This window comes from Barbatula barbatula (assembly GCF_947034865.1).
Source record: "Barbatula barbatula genome assembly, chromosome: 16".
Lineage (NCBI taxonomy): Eukaryota > Metazoa > Chordata > Actinopteri > Cypriniformes > Nemacheilidae > Barbatula > Barbatula barbatula.
Genome location: NC_136779.1, coordinates 19273234 through 19297139, shown reverse-complemented (window position 1 = coordinate 19297139; position 23906 = coordinate 19273234). Strand labels below are relative to the sequence as shown.

At 43.8% G+C, this 23906-nt stretch overlaps 1 protein-coding gene across 1 annotated transcript; it reads right to left on the bottom strand.

Moving 5' to 3' along the window:
• Window positions 1-2492: 2492 nt before the first annotated feature.
• Window positions 2493-8405, bottom strand: LOC306905613 (pleckstrin homology domain-containing family M member 1-like). Its single transcript, XM_079476359.1, has 4 exons — window positions 8272-8405; window positions 7919-8004; window positions 6048-6295; window positions 2493-3020 (listed from the first exon to the last, which is right to left on the bottom strand). The coding sequence occupies exons 2-4, from the start codon at window positions 7970-7972 to the stop codon at window positions 3005-3007; spliced, it is 318 nt and encodes a 105-aa protein (XP_079332485.1). The 5' UTR covers window positions 7973-8004; window positions 8272-8405; the 3' UTR covers window positions 2493-3004.
• Between the last annotated feature and the right edge of the window lie 15501 nt (window positions 8406-23906).

Sequence of the window (23906 nt, the reverse complement as noted above, 5' to 3'; positions counted from 1 at the left end):
ATAATGGCAGCTGCAACAATAAGAAACAGGTGCTATAACAGCCGCACAAAGCAAACCCCATACTATATGCTAACAGGGAGAAGCCAAACCTGTCTAAAATGAGGATATTTGGCTCAATATGCTATGCATATAAGTATGAGAAGAAAAAGCTAGATTCAAGATGTGAAAAGGGGATTTTTTGTAGGATATGACTAAAACAGCCCTGCCTACCTGGTGTTTTACCCAGAAACTGGAAAAGTTCTCAAGCACAGGCTTGTTAAATGCTTTACAGGTGTGTTCCAGAGCACCAGACACAGACTGATTTTTCAGGTGAGGATTTCTGTGGGGAGGAGTATGTACCCAAAGAGTCAAAAATTGACACTCCTACTCAGAGTCCACAGACTAGTGGAGAGGATATAGTTGATGGTAACGAGAGTGCTCAAAGAAAGGGAAGCGACCACGGGGTACGTTACCCAAAAAGAGATAGGAGAGCTCCTCAGTATTTGACAGACTATGTGTCTGATATTGATTCTGATGACCAGATTCTGACAAATGTTGATTTTTGTTACAGAGTGTGTAATGTGCCACAAACTTACACAGAAGCTATGAGTTCAGAAAAATCTTGTGTTTGGGTTAATGCAATGAAAGCAGAAACTAACTCTCTTAAGGAAAACGACACATTTACCTTAACCATACTACCAGAGGGTAAACATGCAGTGGGGGGTAGGTGGGTCTACGCCATTAAAAACAATGCAGATGAGTCTGAAACCTATAAGGCCAAATATGTTGCTAAGGGTTATAGCCAGGTACTGGGAGTGGACTACAAGGAGACTTTTTCTCCCACTGCAAACATTGTTTCGATACGTGCATTAATGCAAATAGCTGCACAAAATGACCTTAAACTCAACCAGATGGATGTAAAGACTGCCTACTTACATGCTCCAATAGACTGTGAGATATACATAGAACAACCAGAAGGATTTGAACTGAAGACAGACATTGATGAAAAACTTGTCTGTAAATTGAACAAATCACTGTATGGTTTAAAGCAGTCAGGAAGAAATTGGAACAAAATGTTACACGACCACCTTACGGAGAACGATTTTCTGCAGAATCCTGCAGACAATTGTGTATACATCAAACAAACTGTAAAAGACAGGGTGATACTGGTAATTTGGGTTGATGATTTAATCATTGCTGCCAGTAGTGATGATTTGTTGAAAGATGTAAAAGCAATGTTGACTGCAAAATTCAAAATGAAGGATCTGGGAAAACTGAAACATTTCCTAGGTGTAGACTTTCAACAGGTGGATGGAGTTGTAACAATGAATCAGAAAAGGTACACTACCAAAATACTGGAGAGATTTAACATGTCAGATTGTAAACCTAGATCAACGCCATGTGAACAAAAATTGAATTTTTGTTACGCTGATTCTTTTGATCCTAAAAAGTACCGTGAGGCAGTTGGTAGCCTGACCTATCTGATGACATGTACAAGACCGGATTTAAGTTGGGTTGTTAGTAAGTTATCTGAATTCATGTCTGAACCAAATGTACAGCACTGGGCTACAGTCAAACAGGTGATGAGGTACTTAAAGGGGACAACCAACTATGAGCTATGTTACAAAAAGAGTGAAGAAAAACTCAAACTTGTGGCATACAGTGATGCTGACTGGGCGTCAGATCAAAATGACAGGCGAAGTACAACTGGGTACTGTTTTAGCCTTACTGAAAGTAGTCCACTGATTTCCTGGAAATCAAAGAAGCAGCCAACCGTAGCTTTATCTACATGTGAAGCAGAATACGTGGCACTGACGGCAACAGCACAGGAAAGCATGTATCTTGTTCAGTTGTTGAATAATTTGGAGGGTAATTGTCAACACTTGCCGGTTAAAATCTGGGAAGATAACCAAGGTGCAATTGCTCTTTCAAAGAACCCAGTTTGTCGGCAGAGATGCAAACATGTTGACATACGGTATCATTTCATTCGGTCAGTACTCAATGATGGTAAAGTTGTTATTGAATACTGTCCCACAGAAAGCATGGTGGGAGATGTTATGACAAAACCAATGTCGAAGGGCAAACTAGAGAAATTCAAAAGGTTTATGTTTGGTATGTAAATCTAAAGTTTGAGATATGTTCTCTTTGTGATTTTTTTGTATAACTGTACAACATTTTTTTGTTATGTAATGTTGTAGGAAGAGAAAAAAAAAGAAAAGTAATATATCATTATTATTATGGTGTTATGTATATGAGAGCAAGTGGGGGTGTTAAGTTGTGATAAGTATGCCCTCATATGTTATACGTAATCAAGTGTTATTTGAATATGTGATGTGATCTTCCTTATATGGTCATATGCAAAATAAAGACTTCTCTTCCAGTTTAAGATAAAACCGATGAGTGTGAGCGTGATCTGTACCTCCATATAATATAAGATATTGCCGGTTATTATACGCTAGACATGGCTGCGCCAAAAGTCATTACACACATACAAGTACAGTGCAACGAAATGTAATGTCACACCGTTGCTATATTTGCAATATGCAGTATGGAGTCAAGTCTTTGTTCCTTTGTTAATGACAATGTTAAGGAAACATTGTTAATACATTTCATTTTATATATCGGAAAAACACAAAAGAATATTCTCGTATTACAGCTTATTGTTACAGATATTTGATGTGTTTAAAATCTGTTTTGCTTGCTTTGTCTGTGTGCGGGAAGTCTGATCGTTGTGTGTGTTTTTCTATGTGTGGTTCATGAAGTTTCTCCACCGTTGTTCAGGTTCCCTCTGGTGAGCAGGCAGCGGTTCAGGAGCAGTTGAGGGATGTAAGTTCACTAGAAGGATGCGAGTCATCAGGATTTCAGTTCGACATTCTCCTTGCGACCTGCAGACTGATGTTCCTCTCTTTCTCACTCTCTGTTGTTGAGTTCAGGCCCTGGAGAAGAACCAGAGCTGGCTGATTTATGACCAGCAGCGGGAGGCCTACGTTCAGGGGATTCTGGCCAGGACCCAGCAGCTGGAGACTCAGCTGAATGAAGCGCTATAGATTAAAGGGACAGTTCACACAAAAATGAAAACTCTGTCATGAAATACTCAATCTCTATTTCTTTGTTCTGATGGACACAGAGAAAGATATTAGGAAGAATGCCTTTAACCAAAAATGAGCTTCCTCCGCAGGGTGGCTGGGCGATCCCTTAGAGATAGGGTGAGAAGCTCGGTCACCCGGGAGGAGCTCGGGTAGAGCCGCTGCTCCTCCACATCGAGAGGTGCTACGTATGAGAAAGCTCGACCCCCTTTGGTGGATTTAGTTATTCTAGGTATTATAAAAAGTCCTGCGTTTTGAGATCTTAGAGAGCGTGATGGGTTGTAGTGTGATAGAAGCTCTGTTAGGTAGGTAGGGGCTAAACCCTTTAAGGCTTTATAAGTGATTAAAAGAACTTTAAAGTCAATACGATACTTAATGGGAAGCCAGTGAAGGGTTGATAATATTGGGGTTATGTGATGGTATTTTCTGGACTAACTGTAGTTTGTTTATTGATGATGCAGGACAAACACTAGGTAGCGCATTACAGTAGTCAAGTCTTGAGGTCATAAATGCATGAATAAGCTTCTCCGCGTCAGCAACACACAGAATATTTCGTAACTTGGCAACATTTCTTAGGTGGAAAAAGGCTGTTTTTGTGACATTTGAGATGTGATTTTGAAATGACAGGTTGCTGTCTAATATAACGCCTTGATCTTTTACTTTATTTGTTGGAGTAACAGTACATCCTTCAACTTGCAGTTTATAATCAGAAATATTTGGTTTACGTGTCTTTGGTCCGATAAGTAATATTTCTGTTTTATTAGAATTTAAAAGAAGGAAATTACAGGTCATCCAATGTTTTATATCTTCAATGCACTCTGCCAATGTGGATAGCTGGGAGGAATCATCTGGTCTTGATGAGATATATAGCTGAGTATCATCTGCATAGCAATGGAAGCTGATTCCATGTTTTTTTATAATGTTTCCGAGGGGCAGCATGTATATGGAGAACAGCACGGGTCCCAGAACCGATCCCTGAGGTAATCCTTAATTTACTTGCGTTAGATTGGATGATTCCCCATTTAAATGGACAAATTGATGTCTGTCTGACAAGATCTAAACCATTGTAGTGCCTGTCCCTCAATACCGGTATAATTGTGTAAGCGATCTAGAAGTATGTTATGGTCTACGGTATCGAACGCAGCACTAAGGTCAAGCAGGACCAGGACTGAGATGTGACCTTTATCTGATGCTATAAGCAGGTCGTTTGTAATTTTAACGAGCGCAGTTTCAGTGCTATGATGTGATCTAAAGCCTGACTGAAATTTTTCGTGCATGTCGTTATTTTGTAAGAAAGAGCACAACTGAGTGCACACTACTTTTTCTAGTATTTTTGACAGGTAGGGGAGATTTGAAATCGGTCTATAGTTTCCAAGTTCATTTGGATCTAAGTTTGGTTTCTTGATTAGAGGCTTAATGACGGCCATCTTAAAGGGTCCTGGGACATGGCCTAGATTAATTGACGAGTTGATAATGTTATAAATGGGCTCAATTGAACTCTTAATAATTTAGTTGGTATGGGGTCTAGTAAGCAAGTTGTAGGTTTAGAAGTTGCGATAAGTTGAATTAAATCTTCCTGTTTTATAGGTGAAAAACGCCTTTGTTTTGGAGCGATGGTTGGTGCTAATTCATAGGACAGATTTGGAGGTTGAGTTTTTACAATTTTGTCACGAATGTTTTCGATTTTCTCTGTAAAAAATTTCATGAATTCATTGCTACCGAGGTGCGCGGAATAGCCAGGTCAGGTGGTGTCTGTTTATTTGTTAATTTAGCGACTGTGCTAAATAAAAACCTTGGATTGTTTTTGTTGGTTTCTATGAGGTTACGAAGGTGCTCAGCCTTTGCTGCTTTTAGTGCCTTTTTATAACAATTTGCACTCTCTTTCCACACCATTTTAAAGACTTCTAATTAGGATTTTATCCATTTGCGCTCTAGTTTGCGAGTTTCTCTTTTAAGGCCGCGAGTGGTGCTATTGTACCATGGTGCAATATTTTTCTCATTAATCTTTTTTGACTTCGTAGGTGCAACAGCTTCTAATGTATTAGAGAAAATAGTGCCCAATGTCCTGGTCATGACATCGAGCGATTCTTTATTTATTGGTATGGTTATTAAAGGAGTCAGATCTGGCAAGCTCTTTGCGAAGCTATCTTTAGTAGCGGAGGTGATTGTTGTACCCTGTCGATAACGAGTTAAATTGCTGATTCCTGACGTGCGCAAAGTACCCGTTATAAGATAGTGATCGGTGACATCGTCGCTTTGAGTTATAATATCTATATTGGTTAGATCGGCTCCGTGAGATATAATCAGGTCTAGTGTATGATTAAATCGATGAGTGGGTCCTTTAATGTGTTGTATTACCCCAAAATAACCCCTTTTTCTTATTTGTATGCACATTGTGGAAACCGCGATATAAATCAAATTAAATTGAAAATGTTACTAGAGCAACCAAAGCTAGGAACGCCTTCTGACGACCTCGTTGCAAGAGACTTGCGACACTCTGAACGCAGAGTTAAACCTGGTCTAAGGTTGACACCTGTTTCTTTGAGGTTCCAGAAACCCTCAATCTCTCACTAAAGGGCCTTTATGGACCCGACTAAGTGTCACTTGACCAATGACCACAGAGCCACATGATTAGACTAATCCTGCCACAATCCTCACACAGTTTCCACTCCATGACTCCCAACCGCTGTCAAATTGCTCATCCGGAAAGATCTTTGGATTTACTTGTTTTAGGGGTGAATTCATTTTGTGCAGAAGTTAAATACCCACAGTTAACACCAGAAACCTTGAACTACTCATTCAAATTTCAAAGACAGATGTGAAGCAGACGTGAAGAAATGACCCGATTAACATTCTCAGCCTCTTAGTATGAGCCACAGATACACTGTTCTCAGTTTAAAACCCTTAAAAACACCACCTTTCACAATCTTTTCAGCTCTATTTGTAGCTCTAGCTCAATGTATAAAGGCTTGGACGACCCACCTGTGGGTGACAGTTTTAAGCAGGCTCCAGAAAACAGGCTGAGGAACGGCCCCTCGTGACCCTCCCTTGCGCCCGAGACCTCCTCCATCCGAGCGGATGAACTTGCTCTTGATACCGTGGATGAAGACGGCTTCCAAAGCACAACACAGGAGGTTTGCCTCCTGATCCTCACTGGTGACCACGGTGTCTGTAGTAACATACCGCTTCTGCAGGACCTTCAACGTTTGTGCGATCTTTTCCTTGATCCACTGAGGAGGAAAGAGAGAGGTAAAGGGATATTTAGAGTCAAATGTCCTCATGTTTCACTCACTCTCAAGGCATCCTGACTGAATCTTCTTGAAGAATAATGCAGTCGGAGTTATAATACAACTTATCATTTTACTTCCAAGCGGTAGAATGGGCGTCCAAAAAGTGCATCCATCAACACGGCTCCGTGGTCTTAAAGGTCTTCTGAAGCGAATCGATGCGTTTGTTTAAGAGAAATATCCATATTGAGTTAATAATTAACGTTAATGTCTAGCTTCCGTTATCCCTAGACTGCGCGTGAACCTGTGGCTTGTGTATACGGCAAATGATGGTGACGAAAGCTCCCGCGCAAAGGAGACGGCATCCTATTGGAAGGTGGAAAATGCTGCGTTCATCAGCGGAACTTACAGACTGTGTCATTTGCCGGAAAAACAAGCCTCAGGTTGATCGGAAGATGTTTGTTAAGACCACTGAGCCGTGTCGAGCAGTTCTTTGATCGATGGATGCACTTTTTGGAGCTTCAAAAAAATCTAAGTTTATTCACTTCCATTCTGCCGCTTGGAAGTCAAAGGATACGTGGTATTATAACTCCTTATATTGCATTATTCTTCAAGAAGAAAGTCATATTCAGTCTGGATGCGGTTGAGGGTGAGTACAACATGGGGAAATATAGTTTATCAGTGCTCAATACATTGATCTCAACACCTTTTTGGACAGAAATTGATGAGCTCTGACAAACAAAGCTAGTTAAAAAAATAACTAAGCTTCTGTATCAAAGCTGTCATTTATATCACGTGTCCGCTGCGCTCTGGAAGTTTGAGGTAAGAGAAATTGGGTCACAGGAACAATGTCAAAAGTAAGGCAGTTAAAAGTTAAGCAGAAGAAGATATCAAAAACAACACAATAAAAAAGCTCAAGATTGTGCTCTGATGGCTCTCGAGGATCTGAGGCAAAGAGCGCAGAACACGCACGTCAACACCGACTGTCTTCAGCCATGTGATTGTGAGCCAAACCTTCAGACCGTCACCTGACATCAGCTGACTGACCACAAAAAGCTGTCAATCAAAGCTCTGGAAATTCACCATGGCAACTGTAAGGAGTCAAGGTCAGTTAAATGATTTGTGCTTAGAAGTTGTCTTTCCAGGGTATGGATTAATGCCAAGACAGCATGTCAATACGCTTTTCTGACACTTCAGTTACAGTAGATGCTGAGAGCAAATATGGAAATGAAATTATAAGGAAAAAGCCACAAGGAAAGCGTCACTTCTCTCATAAAGGCGATTAAAGCTGTTCTTTTTATTCACGTACAACAATACGGCACGTAACCAGAGGTTTCTCAGAATCACATGCACGCGGCACGCTAAAAGGGCCATACGACAAACAGTAAAGGGACAGATCACCCAAAAATGAACATTCTGTCATCATTCACCCTCAGATTGTTCAAAATCTGTAAATCTGTCATTTCTATACATTTCTTTGTTCTGATGAACACAGAGAAAGATATTTGGAAGAATGTCAGTCACCAAACAGATCTCGACACCCATTGACTCCCACAGCAGGGACATTAAACACCACGGGAGTCAGTTTGGGGGTCAACTAACCTTAAACACGAGGAAGTTACAAACCTGCTTAACGTCTTTGGTCTGTGGGCTGCTGTCGGTTGTTTGGGTGGCCAGCATGGCTCGAGTCCGGATCAGTGCCGCTCGACGAGCTGCAAAACAAATCCGCACATAATACAAAAGTAAGGAAGGTTTGTTTAAACATGAAGCTTATTGGCAATCTCCGTTGACAGAATAGTGGAAGTGACACAGATCGCGTTTGACTTGAACATTTGGTTCTGTACCCTGTTACGCAACATCGTGTTGTGTCTTTAGTTTCTTGTACAAACTACAAGCATGAGACCGTCTGTCTGTCTGTCTGTCTGTCTGCTCTTCACACAACACCGCTGGAAAGCTTTAGCATACAGTCGCACACTCACCATGTTTGTCGGTGGCTTTTGAAATCTCTGCTCCTGCTGACGGGAACAAACATGAGTCGCTGTCACGTTCGGTCACTGTTTCAGATCAGCTGAGGCGAAAAGCATGACGGGAAGTGAGCGCACGGTTCCTGTTTACGAACACGGCATTGCGCGAGTCTTGCGCAGCCTTGAGCGTGCAGAAGCCTAAGCGAGACAGATTCGGAAGGGACTAGAATTTGATAGTCTTCTTTAATTAACTCTGCATATAGGAATTTATTGTGTGTCTGATATTTGACCTGTGTTTTGACTTCCATAACCTTTTATGTTTTACTTATAGTCAATGTTTTCTTGTACAGCTGCTTTGTAACAATGAAAATTGTAAAAAGCGCTATAGATAAAGCTGACTTGACTTGACTTGACTAATGTTCCTGTTTACAAACGTTGGATTTTATGTTCGTGACCCTGCATAGTGATTGATGAAGGATTTTTATTGTGGTTTAAATGTGCTTTTACATTCAATATGCTTTATGATTTCATTATTGATCACTAACTGTGCATAATATGTTGAAAATATAACCAGTGTGTGAGTTGAGTTAAGGGCTGATTTTGAGTGAACTTTCTGTACCAGAATAATATGTGTGTGTAAAGATCAGATTACACAGAGCTCGTCGGAATTTGGTGAGGTATGGGGTCTCCACAAATGGTCAGGAAAAGCAGTGTGAGCTGGTTGGCTGAGGCAGAACAAAGGAGAGAAAGCGGATTGAACGTGTTCCCAGGATTCCACGTCCGAGAAAGGACATCAGCTTCTCGGACTAAGAAAAGATATCATAAATATTATAAATACCATGTAAAATTGTTCTTCGGTGTGGGTCCGTTGTAAGACGTCGCTTCGTTGTGTGAGACGTGTGCGTCTGAGGCAACCCACCCAGCAGCTGTTGTATTTTTTAATCTTCTGATCAATAAACTTCAAGATGTTACTTTGACTGGCCTCTCTCCAATTCTGAACATGCAGAACATTGAAGAAATGTTCATCAATGAATGAGGGTTTATTCGGTTACTGAAATAAATGTACAGAAAATTCATTACAAATAAGAACAAAGACGGTAACCGAACAGGTGTAGGCTGAAGCCGTGGCTTATTGCGCCTTCCCTGTTTACAAAACAACATCTACCCGTCAAAGTTAAGCATAAACAATACCTGCATAAATATATAGGTACATACACACCTTATCATAAATATGATATGACACAAGTTTGGATTGTTTAAAAGGGACCTGTTTTTTCTAGTCATCTTAAATTATTTTGTATCATTATTTATGTTAAAAATTCTTGTTTGCGTGTAGGTTTATAACGTGTAAATTGCTTAAGAGAAAGACACAGAACAGTTGATACTGTAAACTGAAATCAAAGATCGGTGGCCACTTGACCAACATTTTATGCGCAACTCTAGCGCAGCGTTGACAGGCTGTTACAGAGAAAAAAGTGTGTTGTTTTATCTTCTTTTAATGTTGAAAGTAGGGTGGCCATACGTCCGGCTTTTGGCTGGACAGTCCGGATTTTAAGCCCCCTGTCCGGCGTCCGGCGCAGCATCAAGCCGGACACTCATTTGTCCTCCTTTTTCGGAGTTGCGCTGAATCGGCCTTAAAAAACGCGCTGTAAAACCTTTATTGGGACGCAGCTATGGAAGCAAATAAGAGACATAATGTTTTGAAATTTAACAGCCAATGAATACTTGAGTTTGAATTATTTTACTTCGAGAAACCTTGTATCTGAATTTATTTGTTTCGAATTTACCTCTATGAAATTTAAATATGAAAATTCTTGATTTCCATTTTAAAAACTTGAATTTAATGCTCACAAATTCAGATACAAAACAAAATCAACTTACAGAATTTAAGATAAAATACATTCAGGTTGATCAAATTCGATTGCTCTTATTCAGATCTAAAATTTCAAGTTAATATTTTTCAAAGAAAACATATGTCTAATTCGACTGCTCAAATTCAGATCGAAAAATTCAAGTTAAATATTCACATGGTAACATCCGGGCTACCCAGGATAGGAAAAACAGTTGAGCCCAGAGCCCGTCTGCAATTGAACCGAACCATTGAACCGAACCAATGAACCGACGTCGGGCGGCCTATCAGAGCACGTCAACCTGACTGTCTGTCATGATCCAAGAAGAGGCAAAGTCACGTATATTAAACCTGTAAAGAAGATGACTTCTTATGGCAAGCCGTTTTGACATAAAAACCATGGGTTTGACTATCCATAAAATATATTTTAGATAGTTTTAATTGTATTTCGACGAGTCATAATTGTAATTTCACTAGTCAAATTGATAATTAGAGATATCTGCAATTATAATTGCGCTAGTAAGAAATATGATTCGAGATATCTGTAAATATGTTTTGACTAGTCAAAACTCTATTTTAGATATCTGTAATGACCTCATAGATATCTAAAATTATCGCGTCACAAATACTCAAAGTATTTAAAGATATCTCTAATTCAGTTTCGACTAGTCTCAATTATATTTTAAGATATCTGAATCGTGCCTGCTCCTAGTCGAATCTGCTGTTGTGTGACGTGATACTTAATCTCCTCAGCCCCCCCCCCCACGCCAAAACCAAAAGCGCAACGGCTAATGCTATCACCTTGGCTTCATCGGAACACAGCAAAGGAGACAACAGGCTAGTTTTTTAAACGGATGTCAATGGGTTTTGTTCGCTTTTACGCTTTCTCCAGTTGGATGTCTTAAAGACCCTTCGATCTAACTAGAATAAGGGTTTCTTATCTATGCCAGAGCCCCTCCTTATACCTAGTGCTAACGGCTAACAACAGTAGACAGCGTTTGTAACTTGTCAAGGAGAGAAAAGAACTGAATGAAGTACTTAAGGGATTATTAAATAATATATGGAGGCAGTCATGTATGCATAGCGCTGAGATTTTAATTGCAGTCATGTTACAAAGCAGACCAAACAATGTGTAATGTTCAATAAAGACAAAGATCAGCAAACTGCTCGTTTTGTTGCAATTTATTTTTTATATATTTTTTGAATAGACATGAGTGAAAAACATTTGAATTATATACCAAAACGTGAAAAAGTACAAATAAGCACGTGATGGACAAGAATGTTGCATATATGGCACTTCAATCATGACCTGCTGGCACTGAGATCCGAATCGGCAAATTTCTGATCACAAGTCCAACGCTCTAACCACTAGGCCACAGACACCTATACAGATGTCTCCTTCTCGCTTCTCAGGGAACCGAGGTTACGAAAGTAACCGGAGAAGTTTTCCTGCTGGCTATAACGTGTTGCCTAGCTGACTTACCTACATAGAGAGACGAGTCACACAACAAACCATAGCTAACAGTTATGTGTTCCAAAAAATAATCAGCAACAACATACTTTTGTTCTGTCGAGTCTGATTGTACATAAACAGCAAACTACCGGAGCGCCTTCGTTTTCCCTAGAAGTCATCTTCTTTACAGGTTTAATATACGTGACTTCGCCTCTTCTTGGATCATGACAGACAGTCAGGTTGACGTGCTCTGATAGGCCGCCCGACGTCGGTTCGGTTCAATTGCAGACAGGCTCTGGGCTCAACTGTTTTTCCTATCCTGGGTAGCCCGGATGTTACCATGTGAATATTTAACTTGAATTTTTCGATCTGAATTTGAGCAGTCGAATTAGACATATGTTTTCTTTGAAAAATATTAACTTGAAATTTTAGATCTGAATAAGAGCAATCGAATTTGATCAACCTGAATGTATTTTATCTGAAATTCTGTAAGTTGATTTTGTTTTGTATCTGAATTTGTGAGCATTAAATTCAAGTTTTTAAAATGGAAATCAAGAATTTTCATATTTAAATTTCATAGAGGTAAATTCGAAACAAATAAATTCAGATACAAGGTTTCCAAAGTAAAATAATTCAAACTCAAGTATTCATTGGCTATTAAATTTCAAAACATTATGTCTCTTTTTTGCTTCCATAGCAGCAGCATAGCGTCTGACGCCGTAAGATCTCCGGTCAAACAAATGATTGGCTGAAAGAGGTGTCAAATAAATATCTGATATATAATTGGTTAAAAACGTAAACAAGCCTCCACGAACTGAGGCTACATCATAACGTTAACATGCCGAAACGTCCGACATCATTTAATCCGGAATGGACAGAAGAGCACGAATTCATATCAAAAAGCAGTAGTGATGCTTTCCATGGATTTTGCACACTATGTCGCTGTGAAGTGGACGTTAGTTGTAAAGGGAAAGCCCCCATTGACCGACATGCCAGCACTGAAAAACATAAAGGTAACCGACTGCTGGTACGTCTTCCCTTAGGTCTTAATTTCGAGAGGCAACATCACCTCAGGATGACAAAATCTCTGCTGCAGAGCTTTGTAAAGTCTATCATGCAGTCACCAGTCATACAGGAGTGTCTTGAATAAATACAAATACTGTGAACAAACACTTTTTTGCCTCTTCTGTTACACATAGGTCTACATCAAGATATGTTGTTGATAAAATGGTCTGGCAATAGAGTAGGCTTTTCAGAATCACTGTATCATGATACCATCGATAGACAATATTGTATTGTATTTGCGAGTACACCAGATGCAGTTATTCTTGCCTCACTAAATGCCGCAAAGTGTCCTCCTTTTTGGTGTTATGGAAATGGCCACCCTAGTTGAAAGCGAGTCTGCTGAAAGCTTGGTATCCGCTTTAGAAGCGCATTTAACTAAACAGGATGTACAATGTAACTAATTGTAACGATAATGTACCTCTTAAGTACACATCTATAAGAAATAATACGCAAAGTTTGGGGAATAAAGAAGAAATTCAAACATACTGTAGGTGTATTTTAACTATTTTAATGACGTGGTGTGCATGACTTTACAACAATAGCCTGAACATTGTTATCATAATGTTCCCATAAATACGCTTTCTTGTGTATTAGTTAAGTTAGGAGTTCTTATTTATTTATTATAGCAAACAAGGGGAAATGATGCGCATGACTTTCATCTTAGTTGATTGATTGTAGGATTAATAGTCACAAATAATAGTTTTGTATTATGAGTTATGAGTTCGTTTCATGAGTTGTAATTTTTAAAAAGCGCAAAATCAATGTTGCTATTTTGATAATAGCATATGCAGCTCACTCATCATTTATATTTTACCCCTTTATTCCCCAAACTACACATTGTTCCCCTTTACCTACATACATATATACTGAAGAGGTAAAGGAATTGCGGTACATTTGGCGCCGTAATCTAAAACGTTACCGAAATGTTTTTATTTATTTCTCATCCGTTTCCAACAATAGCAACATTCCTGAAAATAATTTCCCCAAATAATAAATGTTTCTTGAATGCATAAATAAAATGAATGAATCAAATCAAAAGTACAACAACAACAAAACACGCATTACTCTCATTTACATATGAAAGCGTCTCCGATGATGAAACGTTAACGAAACAAATCTGACGTCACTGCATTACGATGACGCACGCTTTCGATTTCACTTCCTCAAAGTTCCAGGTTTGGAGTTTCCGCTCACACGTTCCATTGTCACGCACACGTATTATTACTATTAAAAGCATTATAAGCCAAATTAAACTCGTACCCACTGTTATTGAATATGACATTATTTTGATGTATTAGTATTATACACGTTATATCTGGACTGTTACGCTCACTGTAGAAAGCGGCATAATCAACATTTTCTAACAATATAAATAACATTATACTGCGCAAGTCACCTGTAGCCCAGCTGAAACAAAAACAATACAAATAAAATGCAAATAGTTTCCATTATAAAACCGTCAGTTGTTTAGACCATTAAAGCCATTACAAAATCGGGTCTTTTCTGATATAATTGAATGGTGGTCCTCATCGACCAGACAACATCTCACCATTGAACGCAACACATAGTCGGTATAGACCCACACAGACCATTATAGTTCAGATTAAAACTGTAGCTATTTCCATATTACCAAGCATTGCATCCATTAGAATGTGTTTTTAGTGCATCGCATCAATGGAATAGCCTATTATGGCATATAGGGTTTAAAAACGAAGTATACACTACATCACTACAGCTACAGTAGTATATTTGTAAAAATAGTAAGATCAATGTACACGTAAATTCCAGCACTTTAAGTGTATTGCGTAATCGCGCCACACCTCACTCAGGTGTAACGCGTGCTTTCAGGTCACTGACTAGAAAGTGAAAATCCAGGTGTAATTCCCATATGCTCTCTTAAAAACAACGGACATCATGGAGAAGCTCATTCAGCATCAAACATCTCAAGAGAATATCAGAATCTGTAGACTGAGTGGAATAAGTCGTGGATCTTTCTGTCTGTGGATAATAATTCATCATGATGATGTTTGTTCGTCCATCACTGCTGTGCCTGGTGCTGTCAGTCTGCACCATCCGACCTGTGCCGGGTTGCAGGTGGATTAAACACAAATTCCAACATCACCACAGAGTATCTTTGGATCTGATTGAAAAGATGGTTAGCCTTCCATTTGTTTACAATAAAGAAAACCTCAATTATTTGTTAATGTTTGGAAGATCCCAGATGAAAATGTTACTGCTCAAAAAGATATCTGGTCTTAATTTAGTCTCAGATTTTTCTCCAACAATTTCTCAGGGGAAATACAATAAAACCACATGAGACGATTGTGCTGATTTCGATAAGAAATGTTTAAATTCATGTCGAGATCTTTCGTATCATTGACTTTGATTGCAGATGTGGCAAGTCTTGTTGGGTTTAGTTTAAAACACACAGGGGCAGTTTCCTAAACCCAGTCCCAGACTCATTTAACTGTATATATTGGACTAACTAAATGTTGGTTCATCCCTGTTCGGGAGCGTTTAGGTCTGAAATTGTTTGTTAATTCTATTGTTGAATTCAATGGTTTTCTCGTTACTCTCTAGGGAGAGAAAATCCCAGAGGGCCATAAAAACAAATCCTTCAACCCCATTCCATATGAACTGATCAACAGCTACAGGACAGTAGAGGTCAGTACAAGATGAATGAGTGAATCCTGATCAATTCCTTGGATTGTGGATCCATATTGATCATTTTTTGTCTCCTCAGGGTGAGAAACAGATTCTGTTTGTTATTCAAAATGTTTGATGGAGATCACGGCCCTCTTTGAGGACGCTGACTCTGCACCGTGGGATAAAAACACAATGGAGAATTTCTCGAACATCATCCATGAGCAGATTAACGGCCTCCAATTATGCGTGAGTAAAATGTGTGACTGAGAAATAAATGAGCGAGTCATGAGACATTTTTCACAGTCAAAGTGTGTTCTTTTTATTTGAACCGTAGCAGTCCGTAACAGAAAATCTAGAAAGCAGTACACACATTTGCATATGTATGTACATGAGCAATAATAACATTAAGAACTCGTTGTTTCTCTTTCTTACTGCAGGGCGCTTTCAAAACGAAGAGGAATAAAAAGCTACATCTATATTTTAGAAGACTGAGGCAAATGACAGAGTTGAAGACGGTAAGAATCATGAATGTCAGTAATAAATGACGAATGTTATCCCAGAGCTGTATGTGAACTCATGTAAATGATGTTGTTTTTCTCTGTCAGGAGGATGCAGGCTGGGAGATCATCAGAGCTCGAGTCATAAGCCTCATGAAACAGCTGGAATTTTTCTCCTTCTACACTCACGTTTAACTGAAGCCTACAAAGAAAAACCTTCAAAAACATTTCTGTCAGTCAGGCTCTTCCGTTTATGTATTTCATCAAAAATACATATATTTATTGTTTATTGTCCTGTTTGCTAAATTATTTATTTAAATTATTGATTATTAATGTATTTTTATTTATGCCTATTTATTTTTCTTTTGTGACAAATGTCTCAAATATGAATATTTTGTCATATGAATAATGGATTTATTAATGCTGGCATTCAATAAAAACATATCTTTTCAATATCTTCTGTAAATGTCTTTAGTATCACTCACACTTTTTACATTAACAGATTGATGACATGCTCATCCGTTTAAACACTGGCCATGGTCTGCCTCGGTTTATTTCTCTTTATTACATCACTGCTTCCCCATCGCAGGGCAATGCATCATTTTAACTTCATAACTTTTAGTAAAGTCTCGAATTGAATGCAAGTAAATCTGTAACGTCAGATTGTCTGTCGAATGACACGATACACTGACACAATACAGCAAGAGAGATAAACATGTGGATTTTTGGGGTGAAAAAACGAATGAACAATGTGAAATTCACCTTTAAAATGAATCCTTTTTACTGCAATAAAATAGGGCACGTATAATTATAAAGCGTCGAAAATGATAAACCTACTTGTTTCAAAGTAGATAGAAATGTATTTGTGAAATCACATTTCATTTACATTTAGTTATTACCAGGTTTGTGTTTATAAAAAAGAGCTTTCCATATATGAAGGCCTTACATTTATGAAATGTGATAAAGCAAATAAATAATTAGAATTGTTTAAAAGATATGGTTTTGTTTAAGCCCTTACGGTGTATTTATCTTCTGTTTTTCACATTTAGTTTTCTTGGGTTTCTTAAGCTTCTCCAGATTTTTTGTATCTCAGTTGTATCATATTCTAAGTATGCAATGACTTATAATTGTACAACTTTTCTTAATATTGGCCTGCAAGGCTATTGTTCAAATGCATAATAAAATCTAACCAAACAAGCCAAATACATTTCTCTAAAACACCAGAAGATGGCGCTACGTCCATACACACAATCTACTGTGACGTCATCAGTTCCCTTTCTGTCGGTCTCTCGACGTTGTGTCGAAGCCGACAGATGGGGTTCGCCCTTGAGAACCAATCATCTCTGACTATTTTGAAAAGGCCAATGAAATTGGCGAATGAAATTTGCATGCCGGGCTCCGCCCCCGGATATCCGGGTATAAAAGGGGAGCCGGCGTGCTCATTCATTCACCTTTTGTGCTTCGGAGCCTTCGCATCTGATGACATTCTTCGAATTGCCGGTTTCTACGACGCGGTGCAGCGGAGATTCCCCTGGGCGTCCTGGCAGTTCCTGAGGTATTTTTCTAAAAGAGCAATTTCCTCAGCGTGGCATTGCCCGCTGATCTCTTGGGTGCAGTACACTCATCGAGGACGGGGACGGACACGGTGGTTGCCGCAAGTGTTCGGGGGTCCGATCGCTGTGGCAGCCTCGTGGATTCGTCCTGCCCGCACGGCGCGCGGATGGCTATTCAGACGTTGCGTCACTGCGCGCGGATGGCTAGTCAGACGTTGCGTCACTGCGGGCGGACGGCTATTCAGACGTTGCGTCACGTTGGCTACGTTCTGTCAAGAGCAAGCCACCACCTCGTTTGCTTCCCGTTCTGTGACCGCAGCGGCTACGGCCCTGCCGTCAGCGGCGGCGAGCAGCGAGGGTGATGTGGGGATTATCGTGAGCGTTAATCCGTCAGCCGGTCGGCTCGCGGACCGCTCGCGCCCCGTCTCGCTTGTTTAGCAGGTCCCCAAGGATGGTCCTAAGCCATCTTATTCCTCAGCCACGCGCTCGGACACGAGCCGTGGAGATGAGGTGTCTCTTGCAACATCGGAGCGCGACCTGCTGGCATCAGACTCTGGCGATTCCCTGAAGCTCCCTCCCTCGGGAGGTCGAGCACAGGTGAGAGCAGACGTCAAGATGTCAGCCATGCTCGCTCGGACCGCCGTGAGCGTCGGGTTGCGGTGCAGCCCTGGTGCTCGCGGCTGGGTACTCGCACATTGGGCCCGGCTCAAGTGCCAAGTTTTACCGAGCTGCATAAGGAGTTCAGTAAGACCTGGAGCGTCCCTTTCGGCGCGCTTCCGTCTAGCTGACTCTATCGCCCTCTCTTCCCTCGGGGCGGGGAGGCAGCTAGGGACTATGTCAATGCACCCTGGGTGGAGCATGCAGTCGCGGGTATCCGCAGACGGCGGCCACCTGGGGGGCTTGACCTAGACTCACCGTCCAGGGCATGTAAGGTCTCAACATCTCTGGTGTTGAGGCTGGCAGTGCCGTGGACCAAGCTGCCTCCACTCTTACGCATGGCCTTCCTGCAGGCCAGGGCGCTAAAGAGAGCCCCACGGGGTAAGACCGACCCAAGTAGTGCCGCCGCCGACTGGCCCTCCGGGGACCGCGGTGGCAGCGCAGGCTGGGTCGGACGATGTCCACATCAGTGGCCCGGAAAGATGCCTCGGACCCAATCTTGCGCAGGGGGGCGATGTCGAGAAAGGCCACTTTCCCGACTCCCCTCTCGCAAGGTCGGCTGATTGGTGGCGCTGTCAAGGACTGCTCCAGCAGCCTTTTGACAGTGTAGAAACAGACCGGCCTGCTGTGACCCGGCCGCCTTTCGGCCGTCGAGGTCTCGCACGTGGTCTGCCCCCAGCAGCCCTGGCCTTCTCCAGCGTCGACTCCGGTTCTGGTGCCCCCGCAGGTGGCCCCCCGGAGGAAGACGTTGAGAGGAGGACCACCTAGAGAGATTGAACCATCGGGCCCGACCCAGCCTGGGTTGCTGGATGGTCGGACTGGGGCGGTCCCTGCCGCGTCCCAAACACCTTCTGGGCCCCTTCGGGGGCCTAGTGCCCGCCTTCTCACAAGGAGAGGTCTCTCTCTGGGTCCCACTTGCAGCCGCTCTCACCCTCTGAAAGATGGTGTTCGGCAACTCGACGTTGCGTCGTGGCGGCACGCAATGACGAGTATAAAGCAGCCCTCAGCACTCTCGCTTCGACGGTGCGTCGAGCTGCGCCATCGCCTGGCAGGTGATTTAGCGGAGCCGTTCCCCCCGGGGAGAACAGCACTGCTAGTCATTGAACCAACCCCCGCGGGTTGATGAAGTAGATCGCAGCCCCCCCTGTGAGGTCTCTGGGTGCTTGGTTAGCATTTCAAACCATCACGGTGGCTGGGAGTGTGGTCCGTCTCGGCATTCGATCCAGCTCGCCAGACCTCCGCCGGACTTCAGGCATCCTCTTACCTCAGCAGAGGCAGGGATGTTCCTGTGCTCCAGGCCGGGGCTGCCACCCCTCTGGCGAAGGCGATCGAACCGTCCCCTCGGCCGAGATGTCCAGTGGCTTCGACAGCCGCACTTCATCATCCCCAAAACCAGGGGTCGCTGCATACCTTGAGCAGCACCTTGCAAGGGTGCCGTTCGGGAGGCGCAGAAGCGCGTCCTGGTGTCTGTCAGACGCCAGGAGTGGTTCATGACAACTGACCGCATACTCTCATGTACAGTTTCCCTCGGCACTGTCGAGGGGCTGGCATGTCAGTAACGGGTCAGCCGGGAAAAAGAGAGCAGCTCTCCCTGGCGCGGAGCTCCCCCTTTTCCTGGTAGAGAACTCAACACTGTCTCCATGACGGTGTGCTCGCTCACGAGCACGCACAGTCAGTGCTGAGCTGCTTGAACTTTCAGGCAGCAGCCAGCGGTCCCCTGAAATCAGTTTCAGAGGCTCCTGGGCATGGTGTCCTCGGGGGTGGCCTGTCCCCCTCGGGTTGACGCACATGGGACCGCGACAGCACTGACTACAGAGATGAGTTCCCTGGAGAGCGTGGCGCACTGGCAGTAGACGTATCGTCATTACGCCTGCTGCCGTCGCATCCTAACCCCGAGCAGGTCTTGAGGCCGGTCGTGGAACGACAGACGCCTCCCTACGGGGTGCGGGTGCGGTGTGCAATGGGCGCGCAGTGTCGGGTCGCTGGACGGGCCCCCGCCTGCGTCGGCAGATCACTGCCTTCAAGTTGCTAGCTGTCCTGCTTGCACTGATGAGGCTCCGGCCTCTCGTGCAGAGCCAGCATACTGGCCCGGACAGCACGACCGGCGTAGCGTACTAAACCTCAGGGTGGCACTCGCTCGCTGCAGTCATCGCAACTCGCCCAAAACGCCTCCTCCCGTGGAGACAGCAGGTGGCAAAGCCCCTGCAGGTCACAGGCCCACCGGGTGTCCTGAACCAGACAGCCAAGCGCTCTCTCGTCAGTTGACACCCCGTGGGAAGTGATGACTCCACCCCTGCGGGCTGGCCTGGGTGTGGTTTGGGCGGGCACAGGGGGACCTGTCGCCTCCCTGAACACCACCCAGTACCGCTGGGCATTCCTTGGACGAGGACCCCCTCGACACGGAGGCCCTAGCGCGCAGCCTCCAGTGGAGACAGCAGGTGGCAAAGCCCCTGCAGGTCACATAACCACCGGGTGTCCTGAACCAGACAGCCAAGCGCTCTCTCATCAGTTGACACCTCGTGCGAAGTGACGACTCCACCACTGCGGCCGGCTTGGGTGTGGTTTGGGCGGGCACAGGTGGACCTGTTGCCTCCCTGAACACCCCCCAGTGCCGCTGGGCACTCCCTGGTCGAGGCTCCCCCCTCGACACGGAGGCCCTAGCGCGCAGCTGGCCGCGGGACAAGCGGAACTACGCTTCCCCCCAGTGAGCTTCATTGCGCAGGTCCTGTGCAAGGTCTGGGAAGGGAGTATCAAGTGCTGCTAGTTGCGCCTTACGGGCCCAACTACACTTGGTCCTCGGAGCTGATACTCCTGACGACAACTCCCCCTGGCCAAATCCCCTGACGAAGGGCCTACTCGCAGGGGATGGACACGTTGTGGCGTTCGAGCCGGACCTCTGGGTCTGGCTCCTGGATGGGACGAGGAGTTCCTGGATGACCTACCCCCCTCAGTGGTGGAGACTGTCACTCAGGCAAGGGCCATGCCCACAAGGCTGGATGCCTTTAAGTGGCGCCCCTTCTCGTCCTGGTGCTCTTCTCGAGGAGAAGACCCGCGGAATTGCTCGCTCAGGAACGTGCTGTCCTATTGCAGGAGAGGCTGGGGAGTAATCTCCCCTTCCACATTGGAACGTGGGTACCCGCTGTCGCGGCTATCACGTACCAGTTGCTGGTGAGCCTCTGGGGCGGCATGACCTGATTATTAGGTTCCTCTAGGGCGCGAGGGGCTAACGCCTCGTCCGCGCCCCGTACCCTCTTGGGACCTTAAGGTGGACCTGTGGGTCCCCTTTTTTCGGGCCCTGCCGAGAGCCCCTTCCTCGTTCTGCGAGGGGGGTTGGCTCTCCTGCTGGGGCTCGAGTCCATCCAGAGGGTGAGGCACCTGCAAGCATTCCGTGTCCACCGATTGCCAAATTTCAGGCCCGGTGACTCTCACGTGATCCTGAGACCCCGGCCGACTTACGTGCCCAAAGTTCCGCCACCCCCCTTTGGGACTAGGTGGTGAACTTGCAGGCGCTCCCACACCGGGAGAAAGACCCAACCTGTACGTGGGGTGTCCAGTAAGCGCATTGCGCCTCTACTCGAACCACACTGAGGGCTTCAAGGCCCTGAGCAGCTCTTGTCTGTTATGGAGGTCAGCAAAGGGAGTGCTGTATCCGAGGAGAGTTGTAGCGCTGGGTCGCACACGCCGTCACTACGGCGTGCCGATCCTAGCCCGTGCCCATTTGAGTGACGGTACACTCCGCTCGGGGTGTGACCTCCTCGTGGGCATCGGCTTAGTGCGCCTCTCTGGCAGACATCTGTAGAGCTGCGGGTTGGGCTACGCTATACCTCGCAGAGGCTTGCAACCTCCGTGGGGAGTCGGCAGCTCGAGTCTTGCCAGCAGGTGAGACCAGCAGTCGTGGGGCGTACGCCTGCGCATAGCGCCATTCCCCTTCTGAGGTGGACCAGTGCGCTATGGGCTGCCTCCCTTCTTTCCCCAAGGGTGAAGAATAGGCAGTCCGTCCATCCATCAATAGCACTCAGGGCGGCGGGCTCGGCGGAGCAGCCCTGCCGCCTATGGCCGGGTATCAAGCTGAGTTATTACATATAGCTCTAACCGGACCTAGTGCCCCACACGTAGTAACCCCCCACTATGGTGGTTCCGTCTGAGATGTCGTCATGAGATGGTTCCCCGCGTGGCAACCCATGACCTCCCCAGGTGGACATCCACCTTGCGGCATTCCGCACATACCTCCCATGAGTTCTCCCCTATTTGGTGAGACCATGTTGGTGTCTCCACTGTATTCCCACCTAGGGTGGGAAGTGGTCTCCGTAGCGCACGTCCTCATTGAAGGAACAGCGCTTACCCAGTAGCCCTACGACTGGATGGCCCTCGCCAATGGGGCCGTCTGAGTTGGCAGAGGGCAGGGGCTACTCATCTTTGCCAAAAGCTCTGGGAGCCCCTGCCTGCCCACTGGAAGGTTACAAATTTCGCGATAGCGCTCACGTGTGGCTCGCCCAGGCCGGTCAACGTCGCTTCGCTAGAGATTGTGACGCGGCTAGTGCCGTGGCGTTTTCCATAGGAACCCCATCTGTCGGCTTCGACACAACGTCGAGAGACCGACAGAAAGGGAACGTCTCGGTTACGTATGTAACCTCTGTTCCCTGATGGAGGGAACAAGACGTTGTGTCCTTCTTGCCACGACAATAGCCGTCCGCTGCAGCAGTCACGAGATGCTCTCAGGCTCCTCAGCACAAAAGGTGAATGAATGAGCACGCCGGCTCCCCTTTTATACCCGGATATCCGGGGGCGGAGCCCGGCATGCAAATTTCATTCGCCAATTTCATTGGCCTTTTCAAAATAGTCAGAGATGATTGGTTCTCAAGGGCGAACCCCATCTGTCGGCTTCGACACAACGTCTTGTTCCCTCCATCAGGGAACAGAGGTTACATACGTAACCGAGACGTTTTCAGATTTGAGCTACTTTGTTAACTTACTTAATACTTTGTTTAAACGAATAAAAATGACCATTGGGATTATTAATATCACTTCATGAATATAACAATATTCCTTATTAAAAAGATCACATATTAAAATAATTTATTGTGTTTAGTCAATTTGTAAACATGTTCAGATTTGTGGTTGTTGAAATAGTTCAGTTCGAGTTTTCAGGAGTCATCATTCTCTTTTTTTTCTGTTTATAGTACTTGTTTTGTTTACAGAACTTAACCATTTCTAAAAGACATTTGTTCATTAATGAATACATTATTGGGTAATGGTGTTAAGTCTATTTATATTATAGTGATAAGGATGAAATTGAATAATCACAAAATGTGACAATTACTTGTTGAATGAAACAAAAAAATCATAATAATCCTTACACAATGAGGACAAGAGACATGGGATTTTTCTTTTATTACAACATGAAATAAAAATTAAACCATTAAATTATAGGAATAGTTCACTCAAAAATGACATTTAAGACTTAATATACTCACCCACATGAAATCCGTATGATTAAAAAAACACCCATTAAGGATTCTACGATCAATCGTCCATCATAAAAGTAATCCACACATCTCCAGAGTTAATAAATGCCTCATGAGTCATGACACAAAACAATACATTTGGGATCAAAAACTATGAATATATTGAGTGAATTAAGTCACGTTTAGATGTAAACATGATTATCACTGTCCTCACTCAAAACGTCAGCACCGAAGCTCCTCTTTTGAATCTCATTGGTTCTTGTGGTTACAAGTGACATCATTTAAAAAATAAAGCCAATTCTAATTTATAAAACTACAATAAAACTCTGCTGGCAACACACAAAATGTCTGCACACAGGCTACAAATAATTCAATTCAATTTTATTTATAAAGAGCTTTTCACAATGTGCATTGTTCCAAAGCAGCTTTACATGGGAAAATAAGAAAAACACAGTTCATGGTGTT

Excerpts from the sequence above, each read along its gene's own strand:
- LOC306905613 (XM_079476359.1), bottom strand. The coding sequence starts at position 7,972 with ATGCTGGCCACCCAAACAACCGACAGCAGCCCACAGACCAAAGACGTT. Across the intron at positions 6,296-7,918 it reads AGACCAAAGACGTTAAGCAG|TGGATCAAGGAAAAGATCGC; the intron begins GTTTGTAACTTC and ends TTTCCTCCTCAG.